We start from the raw sequence: 15,809 nt of genomic DNA, 5'->3' as shown, positions 1-15,809 counted from the left end.
CGTTTACTAGCTTGTAGTACTAGTAATCACCGCCATTATAAGAGGGCAACGTATCTAGTGCAAACTTATCTCCCGTGCAAACTGTGCAAACTCTAATCTGGACCGTAGGATGTTGATCCAAGGGGGTGCATGAGAGAGGTGGAAGGAGGGATTTGTAAAAGTATGATTAAGAACGGGCAGTTAAGTGTAAAATTACCCAATCTTTCCGTGCTCTTTGGATCAACATCCTATGGTCCAGATTAGAGTTTGCACAGTTTGCACAGGAGATGAGTTTGCAATCCGTTACCCTCTCGTTGCCAGTTGCCACCCACCACTACCACGCTCGCCTTCCCATTCTCTCGCTCTCTCCCATCATGGTGGCGGCGATGGGGCGAGCGGCGGCGGAGGAGGGTGACGTGGAGTTCGTCGACTACGACCAGGACGACGAGGACGCCATGGAGGAGGACGGCCGCGCCGCGCGCGCGCTCCCCGTGCCCCGCATCGTCTCCCCCGCCGTGGTGCGCACCCGCGGGCGCTTCGCGGGTCGCAGCCCCTCCGTTCTCACTTCCAGCCACTACCGCTTCGACTCCATCACCAATGACGGAGACCATGGTCCCGGCCCGCAGCGCTGTGAGAACCCCTTGCTCGACCGCTTTTTGGCATGATCTCTAGGTTTCAACTTTTGGTTGGGGTTTTGGCTTTAATAGTTTGTGAAATTTCGTTGGGGTTTGCGCGTTGCTTTGGAGCCCGCTTTTCGTCGAAATTTGCGAGCGAGGTTAGTGAAGTTTTTGCTAAGGCTCGTGGTTGGTGATGTACTGATGTTTTGGCGGGGTTTGGGGTTTTCGGCTCGGGTGTGCTTGATCAGAAAGTGATACAATTTGATCTGATACGTACTCCGTATTACTGTCGTAATATTTCGAAGTTTCACCAGGAATTACCTTCAGTAACTGTGATGTTTGGGCATAACATCCAAACCCAACACGAGGTGTGCAGGGTTGGTGGTTTCGTATAAACACATATAGTAGTTCATAAGCATGAATCTTATAGGGCACACAGAGGAAGGAAATACTTATATTAGATTAGATGATCCTTCAATTCTGTAGGTTTAGTGGGCGTTTGGGGGAGGGGAGTACAGTAAGGGTTTTCATCCCCTGGATTGAATATGGCAGATCAGTGACTGCACTATGTAAACCAATTTATTCAGCACGTATTGGTACTCAGAATTAGGGAGGCTGTTGAATGATGCATCTGTCCTTTTGATGGATAATGCAAATTCAGAGTGATTCATTATGTTTGCTGGAATTCATGTTCAATGGCATGAAAAAAATATGGCCGCTGTTGCAGCAAGGAGTAACTTTATAGAGCACGCAGAGGTCAAGGAAATACTTATATTAGATTAGATGATCTTTCTGTAGGTTTGGTGGGCGTTTTTGTGTGTGTGTGCGGGGGGGGGGGGGGGGGGGTGCAATAAGTGTTTTCATCCCCTGGATTAAGGCCTTGTTTAGTTCGCAAAATTTTTCGTTTTTTGGGTACTGTAGCATTTCGTTTTTATTTGACAAACATTGTCCAATCACGGAGTAACTAGGCTCAAAAGATTCATCTTACAAATTACAGCTAAACTGTGCAGTTAGTTTTTATTTTCGTCTATATTTAATGCTCCATGCATACGATCAAAGATTCGATGTGACGGAGAATCTTGAAAATTTTTGCGAACTAAACAAGGCCTAAATATGGGAACAGTGACTGCACTATGTTAACTAATTTATTCAGCACCAGCAACATATATTGGTTGATAGTAAGAATGAGGGAAACTGCAGAATGATCTGCCCTTTTGATGGATAATGTAAATACAGCAAATTCAGAATGACTTCATTATGGTTGCTGGAATGCATACTCAATGCCAGTTGTTTGCAGCAAGGATTAATTTGATGATCACTAGCTTGATTGCGATCACAATGTTTGAAAGGGAGTTCAAGTTGTTCAAAAAGGGTTTGGATTTTTTAGAGCCATCAAACTAAAATGCTGCAATTGGGTTATGACGCTTATGGATCACATAAAAACAATGTGGTGACTCTGAAATAAAGGACACATTTTACATGCCGGTACTCGTTTTGCGGTTGCTGGGAGATAACATGATAGCCCTTGCCCTTTTATGTGTCTGTGGTTTATCAGGTATAGGAGAATGATTTGCCAAGGTAATACATGGCCACAGGGTTAAAATAAATGGAACAACCTAGTGAACAATTACACTGCAAGGTTTGAACTGTCAGAGAGAGTAGTTTCATTTGCATGAGGTAGGAATAGAATGACGCATGCCCCATTTGTTTGTTGTGGATTGTTTCTCATAAACGCAACCTGATATTATCCTATTTTAAAGAACTGGTCAGATTTACTCAATTATAGTAGGTGTTATGTGAATGTGTGTTTGTCACTGCTTTCTTACAGACTTTTAGTGTTGTAGCAACAAGCAGAGTAATGCACTTTATAGCTCAAGTATGTCCCACATTACCATACAACAAGTAACCAGTATGAGTACAGAAAAGGGATGTCTTAGTCAATAGATTTTTTTATTAGCAGGGCAATATAGTTGCACAAATAGCATATTAGCATGATACAATTTTCTGTATTGTGCTACTTGTTTGATATCCCTTAGCAACATCATTTAGTATTTACTACATTTTGTGTTTTGCAAAACCATGAAAAATGTCTTGTTTGCATACTTTGATGTTTTTTAGATTGCCTAATGTATGTAGTCCAGCGTTTTCTGCACCAGGAACTTGTGGGGTAACTCTCCCAGGTAGTCCCTGGTGATTTGCACATCAGTTTACCCATACTTGGCAAACATGTATTAATAAGTCAGAAAAAAAACTGCAGGTCTCCTTGTTGCTTTGCACTGCTTTCTATACTTCTGTTATATGCAAATCTATGTGGTTACATTTGGTTTATGGTCGTTGTTTCTTTTTTGGTGCAGTAGTGATGTATTTCTCATATGTCTATTGTTCAATGATCACTTTACCTCTTGTGTTAACTGAGAACTCTATTCATCTGTAGCTATCGAAGGCTGGACAATTCTTGTTTCTGGAATTAAAGAGGACGCTGAAGAAGATGATTTTTACAATGCTTTCAGTGAATTTGGTCATGTCAAGGACTTGCATCTCAATCTAGAACGCCGCACTGGATATGCCAAGGTAAATTTGATAGCTTTACTCTGAGAGGCTAAAAACAAATGATGCTCATTATTTGTTCAGAATATAGACTTCCATGGGGTTCCCATAAAAGGTCAATTGTTTTTTTAGAGTTCGAAAAGCTCAATTGTTTCTGACTAAAGTTCTATTCTGTTTAACATATGTTCTGTTAAATTGATTGTACCAAGGCCCTGATGTATGTAGTTCATTCTGCACAAAGTGATCTAGCCATTCATACATCTTGTCTTATGATCATCATTGCCAAACGTTTTCTTTACTAGCAGTTTTTTTTGCTTAGGGGCCTTTAACAGAGTAAAGGAAATTAGAGATATTGATAAGAGACAATGCTCATTAAGTACAAGTGGCATCCTTCAGCCATGTAAATTTAGGCTTGGTAAACCTGTCACAGTTGGCTCATTAAGTACAAGCAGCATCCTTCAGATGTAAATTTAGATTTGGTAAACTTGTCAAAATCATTTGCTTAGTGGTTTCCTATTTGTTTTGGCAATCTTTGGGCAGAGCCCATTTAAGTTTAGTCTATGCACTCATTTGGCTAAATGATATTTCCTCCCTTCTGGACCACCTTGCCGAAATAATCTAGCGATGATGGCATCCACCTGATGAATCATAGTCTTGGGAGATTATATGTTGAAATCAAGTAAATTTGTGTATTGCTACGTGCAAACATACCTCCATGATATAATTTCTCTTCCAAGATTGTAGCCATGCCCCCCCCCACCCCCGCGCGCGCGCCCCCAAGCAAGTGTCATTGTGTCAATTTACTTGCACATATTACTTAATGCATTTTCGTTCCTAGCATAGCAAATTGGTGTGTCCATGTGGAAGCATTATTTTGAATCAATGACGATTCAGTTGTATAGACGTTTAGATTTGGCAAATTGTTTTACACGGTTTAAACCCAGTAACTTTCTGTTCAGTTTCTCTACTGCACTTTTATTTGCCCCTACTGCCCTCACCTGGATTCTGCTGGGTGACAGGGATATGCGCTGATTGAATATGAAAGCTTTGAGGAAGCACAAGCTGCGATCAGAGCAATGAACGGGAGTCAGCTGCTCACAAAAACTATCTATGTTGACTGGGCTTTCAGCAGAGGTCCAATACAGAATTTCAAGAGTACAAGGTATGGTGTTATAGTGATGCTAATGTGTTGTTTTCATTTGCTCCATGAGCCCACTGGCTTAAATTTTCCTTTTCCTTTTGGTCATGTATCTGCATTGCATGACCTACAGCATGTCTAAAATACTTGTCCCAATAGTGCCACGCCATGATATTCTATTATTCCTGCATCATATTCTGCAACGCACTTCTTATTACTTCTGCTGCTATTTTTGAGGCTCCTTTATTTTGCAAGTGCAAGTCCAGCATGGTGGCCTTTTTCACTTGAATCGCAAAATAATTATGGTTGTGTGGGTCGACGTACTGATCATTTTCTTATGTTTGTGGCAGGCCATCACGCCCAAGATCTAGGACTCCTCCGCGTAGGCTAGCTGCCTTGAGGCCATAGGCAGAGTGGTGGCTGCACTTATTTGTCAGTTCTAACTGATCGTGTTTTGGCTTTGAGCAGGCGATAAACACTGTGCGAGTGTGACTATCGTTTAGACCCAAACCTTGATTCTGCTAGACCTGTATCTCACTATCTGCGCTTAGTTGGTTCAGCTAACTCGTGGAGGCTGCTGTGCTCCGCTGACTTAACCATTGCTGAAGGTCGTCTTGTGTGTAACGAACCGTATCACCACGGGAATGAGGTTTTATTGGGTGTGCTTTGGGACGCATCCTCTCGTTTTCTGGTAACTATTTACCAGTACTATGATTTAGGTTTTAATTCCCTAGAATAACAAATTGTCAAAAATGTTTTGAGAGAATTGCCACCTCTGTCAACATACCTTTCGTTACACAAGGGAGAAGTACCAAGAAACAATTCTGTCACACAAGGTTGTGTCTTCGTGATGACCCAAATCCACATAAGAGAATCCACGGAAGCTTGCGTTGCGAGATTTTCTTGAATCAACACAAGACGAATGAGATACTATACCTTTCATGCAATCTAGAGAAAATTACCCCTTTAGTGAACATAAGAGCATCTCCAACCATTATGGATTTGAAGTTATGCATTTTAGGCAAATTGCAAACCCCCAAATGAAAATGGCAAGGCTAAAATCGGGTGATCTCCAACCGTTATGCAAAATGTCAAGTCCATCATCTTTTTTTTTCCCGAAAATTTTGTTTCGCGGCACTCCTTCCCGCGCGACCAATCGATCCCGTGCCAAACAGCCCGCCGTCGTCTCTCGTTCACCAATTCCCGCGCCAAACAGCCGCGCAGTACCGATTGTGAGATGCGCAGTTCGTCGTTCCCGTTCGCGTACCTGGCCGGCGTTGATGAGGAAGGCGTCGTAGATTCGTCCTATCACGCGCTGTGTCGTCCCATTGTGCGCTGCTTCGTCCAAACGCGCGCGCGAAGCTGGCGAAGGAGGACACGCGATGCTTCTCCTATCGCGCGAAGTGGTGGCGGCGCGAAGGGAAGAAAAAAGCCCGCGAGGTGGTGGCGGCGCGATGCTTCTCCTATCCCGTGATCTCTATTTGCATAGCCGAACTCCTTTGGCATATATGTCAAGTTTCCCTCTCCAAATGCATAGCTATGTAAAATGTAAAGTCCAAATGCATAACGATTGGAGGTTTTTTTTTTGGAGTTTTATGTATTTTGGTAAATGCCAAGTCCATTTGCATAATGGTTGGAGTTGCTCTAAGATCATCTACAATGGAGATGCTGCGGCTATTCCCAATGCTCCACCTTAGAGTGTTGCTCCAACTTCCATGGTTGTACCTAGTGTCTAAATCATCATGGAGGTTAGCCTCGTAGGATATTAGATTATCTTGCAGATCGAGGAAGCGGTAGCTTATCTTGACAAGTGGCTTACCTTGACAACAAGTAAGTTGAAGCGGTAACATATCACTACGTTGTGATATGGGAGAGCATGTAAAAGCTGAGAAACTATGGTAAAATGTGAGCCACAATAATGATAGTGTTGGGACCATACCAGAGGGCAAGGTTTTTCTTGTGTTGAGAGGCTATTGGCCTTAGCTCGTTTAGTAGTACAACTTTATACATACTAAGGCTAACACTAGGTGTTATCTTTGCTGTCCTTAGGCCCTGTTTGGTTTACCATGGTAAACTTTACCGCCCGTCACATCGAACACATGTATGGAGTACTAAATATAGACTATTTACGAAACTAAAAAGTAATTAGAGAGACAAATCTTTTAAGCCTAATTAGTCCATGATTGAATAATAATTGTCAAATAAGACGAAACTGCTACAATACATGTTAAACTTTAACACCCAAACCACATCCCCTTAGATATGCACATACTAAGAACAGTTTTTTTTACCATATGTGTTTTGCACCTGATGCTTAAAAGGTGGATAAGGTGCTCTAGTTCTCACCGCTTAATGTGTACTAACAAGATGGCTAAGCATAGTTAAGCACCGTCTGGAACTATAGTTTAACTTCTATGTAAGTTTTTAAATGACATAATGACATTGTCTTTTTTAAGAATATGTGTCTAAGCATGTTGCATTATATGTGCTCTAAGAGTAAAAAATCGAGTTTGGTTTCAGCAATACTTGGGGCAAGAATGACAACAACATTAGCCTAGCCTTGAAAGAGAGGCCCCATGATAGAGGAGTGATGGGTGATGGCTAGCTCAAATAAAGTTATTGTGGAAGGTAGACTGGAGCATACTCATGACTAGGAATAGCCTATTAGCCCCTCAAACCTCTTCATCAACCCCTCAAATTTCTACATTACTATAAAGTTAATGACTAGGTGCATAGTGATAACTTGGTTAACTAAGTGATGTAATGCCAATAGTTTGATCTAAACAATCATAGACACGATTGTCGTGTTACCATAAGGCTTCATTGTTTTAACAACGTATAATTCGAAATTGATGGATGATGATATTTGGGAACTTGAGGGTATTTGGGATATTTCATGCTTTCTCTTAGAGTGGTGTCTAAACGTTTTGGCATATGTAAGGAAGATGCTCAATGGAGGTTTTTTTTTCTTTTGCCATGGTGTCTAACTCAGAGCGTCCCCAATGAGTCGATTTGAGCCGGCGATTTGACCGCTGACTAGGTTTGAGAACTTACGTGGATGAGAGAGGATGGTAGAAAATTTGATGGAGGGTGTGAACATAGAAATTTGGTGGATCTGCCTCTGCACTATTCTTTTGTCCCGCAACTAGTGAGAAGAGAGTATGGGTAAAAGTAACTAGCATTAAATATTAGGCTGTATCGGGGCTTCCTCCATGTCACTGTTGAAATCGACAGCAATCACTGTAGACGCCCTCAAGAGAGGTACTCAATCAATCCCAAATTATAAGACGTTTGACTTATTTAACACCAAGTTTGACTACTCGTCTTATTCAAAAAATTATATAAAATATTATTTTTTTTGTTATGGATTTAAAAGTTATTTAAGAATGACTTAAATTTAACTATATTTTTATAAATTTTTTGAATAAGATAAATGATCTTATTTGAAGTAAAAAAATTAAATATTTTATAATTTAGGACCAAGAGAGTATAATTTTTTTGTTTCCCTTCTCTCCCCTTATTTCAGGATATTTTGAGGTATGGTCACTTTACGATTGCTCCTTATCCTTTCCTTCTCCCGAGCGCGCATGGACCGCCTCCTGTGCAAACCGTGCCGTGGCTTTATCGTGAGATGAAGGGGACAGTGCCCACCAACGTGTTGGTTATTTACCCCGTTTGCCACTGAGTCCTCCGCAAGCCATCTTTCGCGACATGGCGACACCCACGGCCACGCCCACGCACGACACGAGACAGAGATGAGGACGACGACGGCGATCAGGATCAGGGTTTGAGCACGGACCCCCTCCATCGCCCGCCCCAATCTCTTCCTCCCCCGTCAGCAACCCTTGCAGTCTCTGCTATCGTCAGGCCGCACGCGATCAAAGCCCCGCCGCGCTGCGGCCAACCGTCTCCGGCACCGGATCCGCTGCCTCCCCCCTCCAGGATGGCGATGATGAGCCGGACGCGGGACCTGCTGGTGGAGGGGTTCGAGGGGCTTGTGCGGGATGGGTCGTTCAAGTGGGGCCCCCGCCGCGGGGACACGGCCCTGGACGACGGCGACGACGACGACGGCTCCCTCTCCGTGCAGCGCTCCTCCATCCCCGGCCTTTCCTTCAAGGCCAACGCCGTCGTCGCCCGCTGCTCTAGGTAATGGCCGAGACCGAGCTTGATGCGCTTCGCCCTGACGCCCTCCCTCTGTTTTGTGTCTCGGGAAAGGGAAATGCTCTAGGGGACTAGGTTGCAGATTGTTCCTTGCTTCGGTAGCCTCAAGTTCCTGTGGATGCTCAAATGTGGAATTTGATCATGAGGGAAACCCAACCTTGTTCTTCCTAGCAGAATTGGTTGTTGCTACTGCTTCTATGTCTGGACGAAAGGAATCTACAGGGGTGTCAGTTCTCTGAAAATCTTTGAGGAATCGTTATTCTTGTGATGAGTTAAACCCTTACATCTTACTGACCAAACCAACCTGTACAACCACACATGTTGGAGCAGACACCATTTAGCTTCAGCAGGAACTAGTGCTAACATGTTGCACACCTCTATTTGTAACTCAACTGCATCTGCATAGATACTGATTAAAGGAGTTAAAACGGCATAAGATATGGATGCTGTTGGGCTATGAGTTAGCATTGGACCTGAAATGTGTTTGATTTACAGTTTGGCACTAGCAACGGGTTGCAACAAGGGAAGAAATGATATGGGATCTAATCTACATTCCACTATCTAAGTCAACATCATGTTTGAGAAATTGACCTGATATGAATGCTTTTACCTTTTCTTTTTACGTACTAGGCTGCAAAAATGGCAATTCATGCCACATTTAGGTTGAAATTCTCTTAGCAATTGAGAAAAAAAATGTTGTTTTGTGTATTTGAATATAGTTTACCTCCACTGATAGATCTGCAGATAGTTGTTTCATCTTGATTGGGAACCTGTCAAGCATCTCATGCTTCATGGAAGCATCATGAGAGTTAGTTCTTTAGCTCATCACCTATGTATGGTGATTAATCGGGCATAGATATGCTCATCTTTTATTTTTATTTATTTGAACTGTTATCTTATATAGTCAACAAATTCTTTTAAATACAATGCCTCTGCTTGTATTTATTGCTGTTCAATTTCTTTTTGTTCCAAATATCTTTCAGGATCCTTGGCGTTTCTATCAACGATCTGCGAAGTAACTTTGATAAGCAAGCATCTGATTCCGTAAAGCAACAAAGAAGCTACGCAAGAAACTTTTTGGAGTACTGCTGCTTCATGGCACTTGCTCAGATATCACAAGTCACAGGGTATCTTGCTGACAAAAACTTTCGCCGCTTATCTTTTGACATGATGCTAGCTTGGGAGGTCCCCTCTTCCTCAAGCCAGCTCACTGTTAAGGTACTGCTTGGTCCTGTTACAGAATTGGTTAACGTTCTATCACCACTCACAAGTTCTGTGTTAAACCAAGGATTTATATCAGTATTTTTTGTTGTATTAAATTTCATCCCCCCGCTTTGCAGGTTGAGGTAGATAGCACAGTTAGCTTAGAAGCTTTTACAAGAATAGCACCTGCCATCCCAACCATTGCTGATGTAGTAACTTGTGCAAATCTCTTCGATGTACTTTCATGTTCGACCGGAGGCCGTCTTTCATTTTCTGTATACGAGAAGTACCTTTCAGAATTGGACAGGTCGCTTTCTTTACTACTATAATCATATACACATTAACTAGCTTGAATACTTGACTGCTGAAAAGTTTTTTTTACCTTTGGTTCTGTTGAAAGAGCAAAGCTGTGTCTATACCAGGGTAAGAATGTTTGTTAGTTACTAATGTAAAGTCGTCATGAGGTATTGAAATGCAATAAGAACAAAACACTACTTGATCCTATATACTGTTATGAACTTCATATTTTGTTTATTGAGCTCACTCTTTTATTGACTAAAACATACGCCATTGATTAAGGGTGCATACTGTTGCCATGTATTTTGTAGTGGTACCATAAATATATGATGGTACATGCCACCTCTGTTGGAGGTTATGCATAGATGTACCATGGTACAGGCCTTGATATAAGAATGAACTTAGATCCTTGACCTTGTACAAAATTACAAGGAAGAGGGTTACATAGTTGTTGACTGTCTGTAACCTTAGCCTACATGCCCCAATCACCCATCAGTCAGAGAACATGGAAGTGTTAATGCATATGCATATGCTCATGTGGATGATAATTATAAATCCTTTACAATCTTAAACTGTCAGTTTATCTATTACTCACTTTACTCTCCTTTTAAAGTAGGACCTTTAAAACAAATGCATGGGGAAGTCTGTCTAAAATTTTTAATGATGGAATATGGAATAAAGTTCTCTGGCACGTTTATTATGCTATGAATATTTAATAAGTAGGTATAAATTTCCGTTGTATCTCGTTTGCTAAAGGCAGCACTTAGCATTTGTGTTTATCTTGTATAGAGCGGTTAAAAAGATGAAGACACAATCTGAGTCGTCACTTCTATCAAACTTTCGGTCTCAGAGAGGAGAAAGGATTCTGGAAGTTGATGGGACATTGACAACACAACCAGTACTTGAACATGTGGGTATTTCAACATGGCCAGGTATGCGTGGTTCATTGATGGAGATGATCAAGTTGCTGTCATTTTTATTTACTTATTACTTTATTAGTGAAATCACATGTATTTGCCTTTCTTTATTCATATCACTGGTTTGACCCTCCTGATGCAGGAAGATTAATACTCACAGATCATGCTCTTTACTTCGAAGCTCTTCGGGTTGTTACCTATGATAAGCCCAAAGTTTATGAGCTTGCAGAAGATTTGAAGCAGGTCGTTAAACCTGAGCTGACTGGTCCATGGGGTTCACGTCTCTTTGACAAAGCTGTTATGTACAAATCAACAACCTTGTAAGTTCTTAACACATAAGAAAGCAATATTACATAAGCTAAATGATCTCGTCTTTCTTAAATGGTCTTTTTATTGTTAGTTTTAACATATGGATCATCGCCACTTGTGATCAAGAAACCTTGTTGTATTCGAACTTGTTGGCAATATGATTCAGCCAGTTTGCACTGGTCTTTGAGATAGTTACAGTTTGTGTATATTCCTATTGTGCATGCAGAACAGAGCCTGTGATCATAGAATTTCCGGAGTTGGCTGGCCATTCCCGTCGAGATTATTGGCTGGCCATTATATCAGAAGTACTTTATGCCCATAGATTTATTAGGAAATTTGATATAAGTGGAGTTGACAAAGAGGATACAATTCTGAAAGCAGTACTTGGTATTCTGCGGTTAGAAGCCATTGAAGAGTTACATTTTGAAGTTCCAAATCGATATGAATCGCTTTTGATGTTCAATCTATGTGACAAACTTCCTGGAGGTGATGTAATACTTGAAACATTAGCCAGTTCTATATCATCAAGAACTTCAGATCGAACTAACCAACCTGGCACAAGTAGAGGAATGCATGCTGTCCTGTCAAACCTGGGTGTGGTATCACCAGTTAATAGTGGTGAGAGATTGTTTGTTGGTGAGATAGTTGTTGGGGGAATCAGTGCCTTGCAGAAGGCTGTTACTGACTCAATGAACAACTATAAGAAGGTTGAACTGGCCCAAGCCTCGGTTGATGGAGTCAAAGTTGATGGGCTTGATACAAACTTAGCAGTAATGAAGGTAAACGAAAAAAACATAAACAACCCTTTTCGCCTTTCAATTATTTACTTTAGATTGTGGTGTGTTGTCACTTACTATGTTCCTGTAAAGCAGGCTCTCATTTCATTCTGTTTCCTGTTTCTTTTGTTCAATTCCTAAATGTGTTCAGGAATTGTTATCCCCGGTAAGTGAGCTTTGGAGGATTTTGCTATTGCTCACATCATGGGATGAGCCTATGAAGTCCATGGTGTTTTGCTTTCTATTCTCTTACATTATCATCAGGTATACTACTTTCTCCATGGATATTCTTCTAGTAAGTTTATGTTAGAGATGCTGCTTTGCCGTACTAGCAAGTATTGGCCATTTTATGTATAAGGGAAGTTCATGTTGGGATGTAATAACCAAGATTCTAAGAAAGTAGCTCATGCAACAATGGGCCTATTAAAATAAACTTATGTGACCGCAAGCAATTATTGTTGTTTGGAGAATCTGTGGCTGGCTGTGGTTCACAGAGCACCTTTTCTTTGTACTTGGTATATTAATGGTGCAAGAAGGTGAACCAACATTGAATTAAAGCCATTATTTTTATCTCTATTATTGTGCCCTTGTAATGACAATGAACAATGACCTTTGGTGGTTATCGTAGAAGCTTCATTTATTTGAAATGGAAACTGATACTTATGGCTGGTTAGAAGGAACTTAATCACTGTCTGGTTAATTTGAGGCCTCCGAATCATGTGAAAGAAATAACATCTAGATACACATGTGCACTGCCATTTCATTTCTTTGTTGGGTCCTAGACCAATCTATTTCCTTATAGGTACTTTAGTGGCAACTTGTACTGTAGTTTTAGTAATATGTACCAGAGCTGATGAATGTGAATGATGTAGCTGATTAATATTACTGGTCCAGTGATAGTCCAAGAGTGTGTTCAGCCAAGAGCATTTTTAAAACATTTTTGTCAAATTTGACGGTTCGCCATTGATACTGATCCTTCTAGGTCAATGGAATATGGACACTAGAGAAGGTGAAGATTGTTGTTTGTATTTCTTAATTACTAATCCTGATTTCCTTAGCACAAAGCAGTTTTGTTTCAGTTTCTTTGTTAGCACTCCCAAAAAGAGCCATTTATACTTTAGAAGCATATCACAACAAAGTGAGTATGATAACTATGCTTGATTGGCAGTAATTGAACTCTTCAGTTGGTTTAGCACTCATACATTTTATATGAAGCTAAAGCTACATCTATGGTTACCAAAGGGATAATGTAGTTTTATACTAGTAATTTGAACTGTATATTTAAGTTCTCAGATATATTAATCTTAACTAGATTAGCTAATAGTTCGTAATTTGCTAGAACTCATGAATTCGCCTTAGATTTCTTCACATTTGTGACATGTCTATGTTTCTTTGCTGACACAGGGGGTGGGTAGTCTATTTTATTGTCACGGTGCTATTGTTTTCAGCAACGTTTATGTTTCTCACAAGATTAACTAATCAAGGAAAGCAAATGAGTGAGGTAAAGGTGGTATCCCCACCTCCATTGAACACAATGGAGCAGCTCCTAGCTGTTCAGAATGCCATTTCTAAAATTGAGGAGCTCGTCCAGGATGCAAATATTGTTCTTCTGAAGATAAGAGCTCTATTGTTGGCTTTTCCATCCCAGGTAATTATATTTTAGTCCTCACTCGATCATTCTGAGGAATTCTTTTATTATACAGTTTTGTTTTTGAGGAATGCTATACTGTGAATGTATTGTGACATACATTGTGTAAGTGCAAATGAAACCCTAAATTACGCTATGATTCACAGTAGAATTCAATGAGAATAAAAGGCATCCTGTGTTATCATATGCAACGCTTCATGGAATTAGTACCTGAGAAAATCAATGAAATTTAGAGTTCTTTGGTCATTAAAGCATTTGCATTGGTCTGAATGGTTGCAAGCTGTTTTTGTTATGTGGTAGCTTTATAATGACCTTCGAAGAAAGGCTTGTCTGGTGATTGTGCTCCTTCAGACCTTATAATGAGAGATACTTCTATAATCTAAGTCATGGCTTTTGGCTGGGTTAGTAGTCTTATCCAATTGTTCTATCTGCCCGGCACCTCTCTCTCTGGTCTCTGGTTTTGTACAGTACAAAAAATTTAATCAGGACTTGGAAGTTGGAACATCTGTTCATTTTCTGGACCCATATTTGGGAATATAGTAATTTGATTTTGTTGCTGGAATTTCTTTAATGTGTCAACGTGTGCTACAAAACATGACAAGTCTATTTGGTGCTTCATTAGTTGAGACTTGAGAGGTCAAGGCTTTGTATCTTGGTTGGAGGTTTCTTTCAGAAATGAATAATTGTGGTTAAGCTCTCCCCTAAACAGCTTAAAAGTAGAGCTTCCCTGGGTTTGATGCTCTCTTTTATGGTTAAATATTTGTTCCCACATGTCTATGGAACCTGACCTCCAAGTTAATCATATTAAGTCACTTTCAAATAAATAAAATCAAGCCAGCTCTGCTGATTTAGGTGATACCCTTCAAGCACCCATAGAGCTGGACCTGATTGAGCTCCAATTATTGCAAGCTGGACCTGTCTTACCCAAAGACCTGGTTGAGTGCGTTTGAGAGTTTCTGATAAACTTATGCATAAACAGTCATCCATTAGCACAAGCTGGATCTATCTTACATATAAACAGTCATTCATTGCCACAAGCTGGATCTGTCTTACCAACAGTCATTCATTGCCCTACTAACCTCCTGGTAGAGTGTAATTGCAGAGCTTTCTGATTTCCCTACCAACAGCTGGACAGGTCTGGTTTTCAGAAGCCATGTACATTGTCAGCTAATCAGAGCTCTGTTACTTGTTCCTGTCAAGTTTTCTGCCAACCTGTATGCATAAGTTCGGACAAGTTTATAAATAGAATCTCTTTCGATATTTCACTGTGTGCTTCTCATATCATAGGCGACGGACAAAGCTATTCTGGCACTGGTACTGATGGCTCTGTGCCTTGCCATCGTTCCCACAAGAGTGCTTCTGCTGCTGGTGTTTGTGGAGGTATCCACGAACCACTCACCACTACGAAAAGCAACCACAGAAAGGTGTACCAGAAGGTTGAGAGAGTGGTGGTTCAGCATACCTGCAGCTCCAGTGGTGGTGGAGAAGGAGAAAGAAGACAAGAAGACAAGATGAGATCTGTGTATATATATCCAATGTAATCTTGTGTCTCCTGCTTGGCTGATGCATTGTGTGATGTATCAGCCACTGCCCACCTCTGTACAAAGACTGCTATATCAACAGCGAGGGCAAATTCAATGGAGATTTGCTCTCACTTATCTCAGTTGCCCTGTTTACACGAATCATAGGCTAGTCTCAATGGTGAGTTTTTTTCTCACTTATATCAGCCAATGTTTTGTTGGAAAATGGAAATTGACTAGAGCCGATGCCAATGTGAGTCGCCATTAACACGTTCCTTTCGTTGGGTTGGACATGTATACCCGTGCGGACCTGCGCTCCTTCATTTGTGAAGATGGTAACATAAAGTTAATTTGGTCTGATTTCTCCTTAGGCGTTTTTTTTTTCGAACCAAACAAAATAACTGCGTTACATCCCCATTTTCATTCCCACATGGAATCTAATTTGAGCCTTTGCAATTCATCTAGTCAAGTCCCCAATCCAGCGATTTTCGTATTGCTCAGTAACTTGCGCCTCCCTCTATCCCAAAAAGATTACAACTATGAGTTACGTACTAGTTAAAATGGCTCATGTTAATTAATCTAATAGTGTTTATTTGATATCATAAATACTAATATTTTTTTATCTATAATTGGTTAGATTTAAGATACTAAAACTAAAATATGATACCATGTTATAATTATATTCTTTCCAGGACAG

General features: G+C 40.7%; 2 protein-coding genes across 3 annotated transcripts; both read left to right on the top strand.

Moving 5' to 3' along the window:
* On the top strand, nt 312-5,047 carry LOC8061422 (RNA-binding protein 8A). Its single transcript, XM_002466188.2, has 4 exons — nt 312-609; nt 3,031-3,167; nt 4,163-4,305; nt 4,632-5,047. Exons 1-4 carry the CDS (start codon nt 354-356, stop codon nt 4,687-4,689), a joined length of 594 nt encoding a protein of 197 aa, XP_002466233.1. The 5' UTR covers nt 312-353; the 3' UTR covers nt 4,690-5,047.
* Nucleotides 7,939-15,405, top strand: LOC8057090. 2 transcript variants are annotated; one of them, XM_002466187.2, is made up of 9 exons: nt 7,939-8,427; nt 9,426-9,660; nt 9,783-9,952; nt 10,732-10,874; nt 11,002-11,179; nt 11,395-11,947; nt 12,096-12,208; nt 13,349-13,592; nt 14,880-15,405. In XM_002466187.2, exons 1-9 carry the CDS (start codon nt 8,225-8,227, stop codon nt 15,105-15,107), a joined length of 2,067 nt encoding a protein of 688 aa, XP_002466232.1. In that variant the 5' UTR covers nt 7,939-8,224; the 3' UTR covers nt 15,108-15,405. The 2 variants fall into 2 exon arrangements, with proteins under 2 accessions (XP_002466232.1, XP_021302078.1); XM_021446403.1 differs by lacking the exon at nt 14,880-15,405 and adding an exon at nt 14,695-14,852.

The sequence above is a fragment of the Sorghum bicolor genome, chromosome 1 (genome assembly GCF_000003195.3).
Source record: "Sorghum bicolor cultivar BTx623 chromosome 1, Sorghum_bicolor_NCBIv3, whole genome shotgun sequence".
Taxonomy (NCBI): domain Eukaryota; kingdom Viridiplantae; phylum Streptophyta; class Magnoliopsida; order Poales; family Poaceae; genus Sorghum; species Sorghum bicolor.
This window is presented reverse-complemented; position numbering and strand designations above follow the sequence as displayed.

Excerpts from the sequence above, each read along its gene's own strand:
- LOC8061422 (XM_002466188.2), top strand. The coding sequence starts at position 354 with ATGGTGGCGGCGATGGGGCGAGCGGCGGCGGAGGAGGGTGACGTGGAG. Across the intron at positions 3,168-4,162 it reads GCCGCACTGGATATGCCAAG|GGATATGCGCTGATTGAATA; the intron begins GTAAATTTGATA and ends GCTGGGTGACAG. Across the intron at positions 4,306-4,631 it reads CAGAATTTCAAGAGTACAAG|GCCATCACGCCCAAGATCTA; the intron begins GTATGGTGTTAT and ends TGTTTGTGGCAG.
- LOC8057090 (XM_002466187.2), top strand. The coding sequence starts at position 8,225 with ATGGCGATGATGAGCCGGACGCGGGACCTGCTGGTGGAGGGGTTCGAG. Across the intron at positions 11,180-11,394 it reads ATGTACAAATCAACAACCTT|AACAGAGCCTGTGATCATAG; the intron begins GTAAGTTCTTAA and ends TTGTGCATGCAG. Across the intron at positions 11,948-12,095 it reads CAAACTTAGCAGTAATGAAG|GAATTGTTATCCCCGGTAAG; the intron begins GTAAACGAAAAA and ends AAATGTGTTCAG.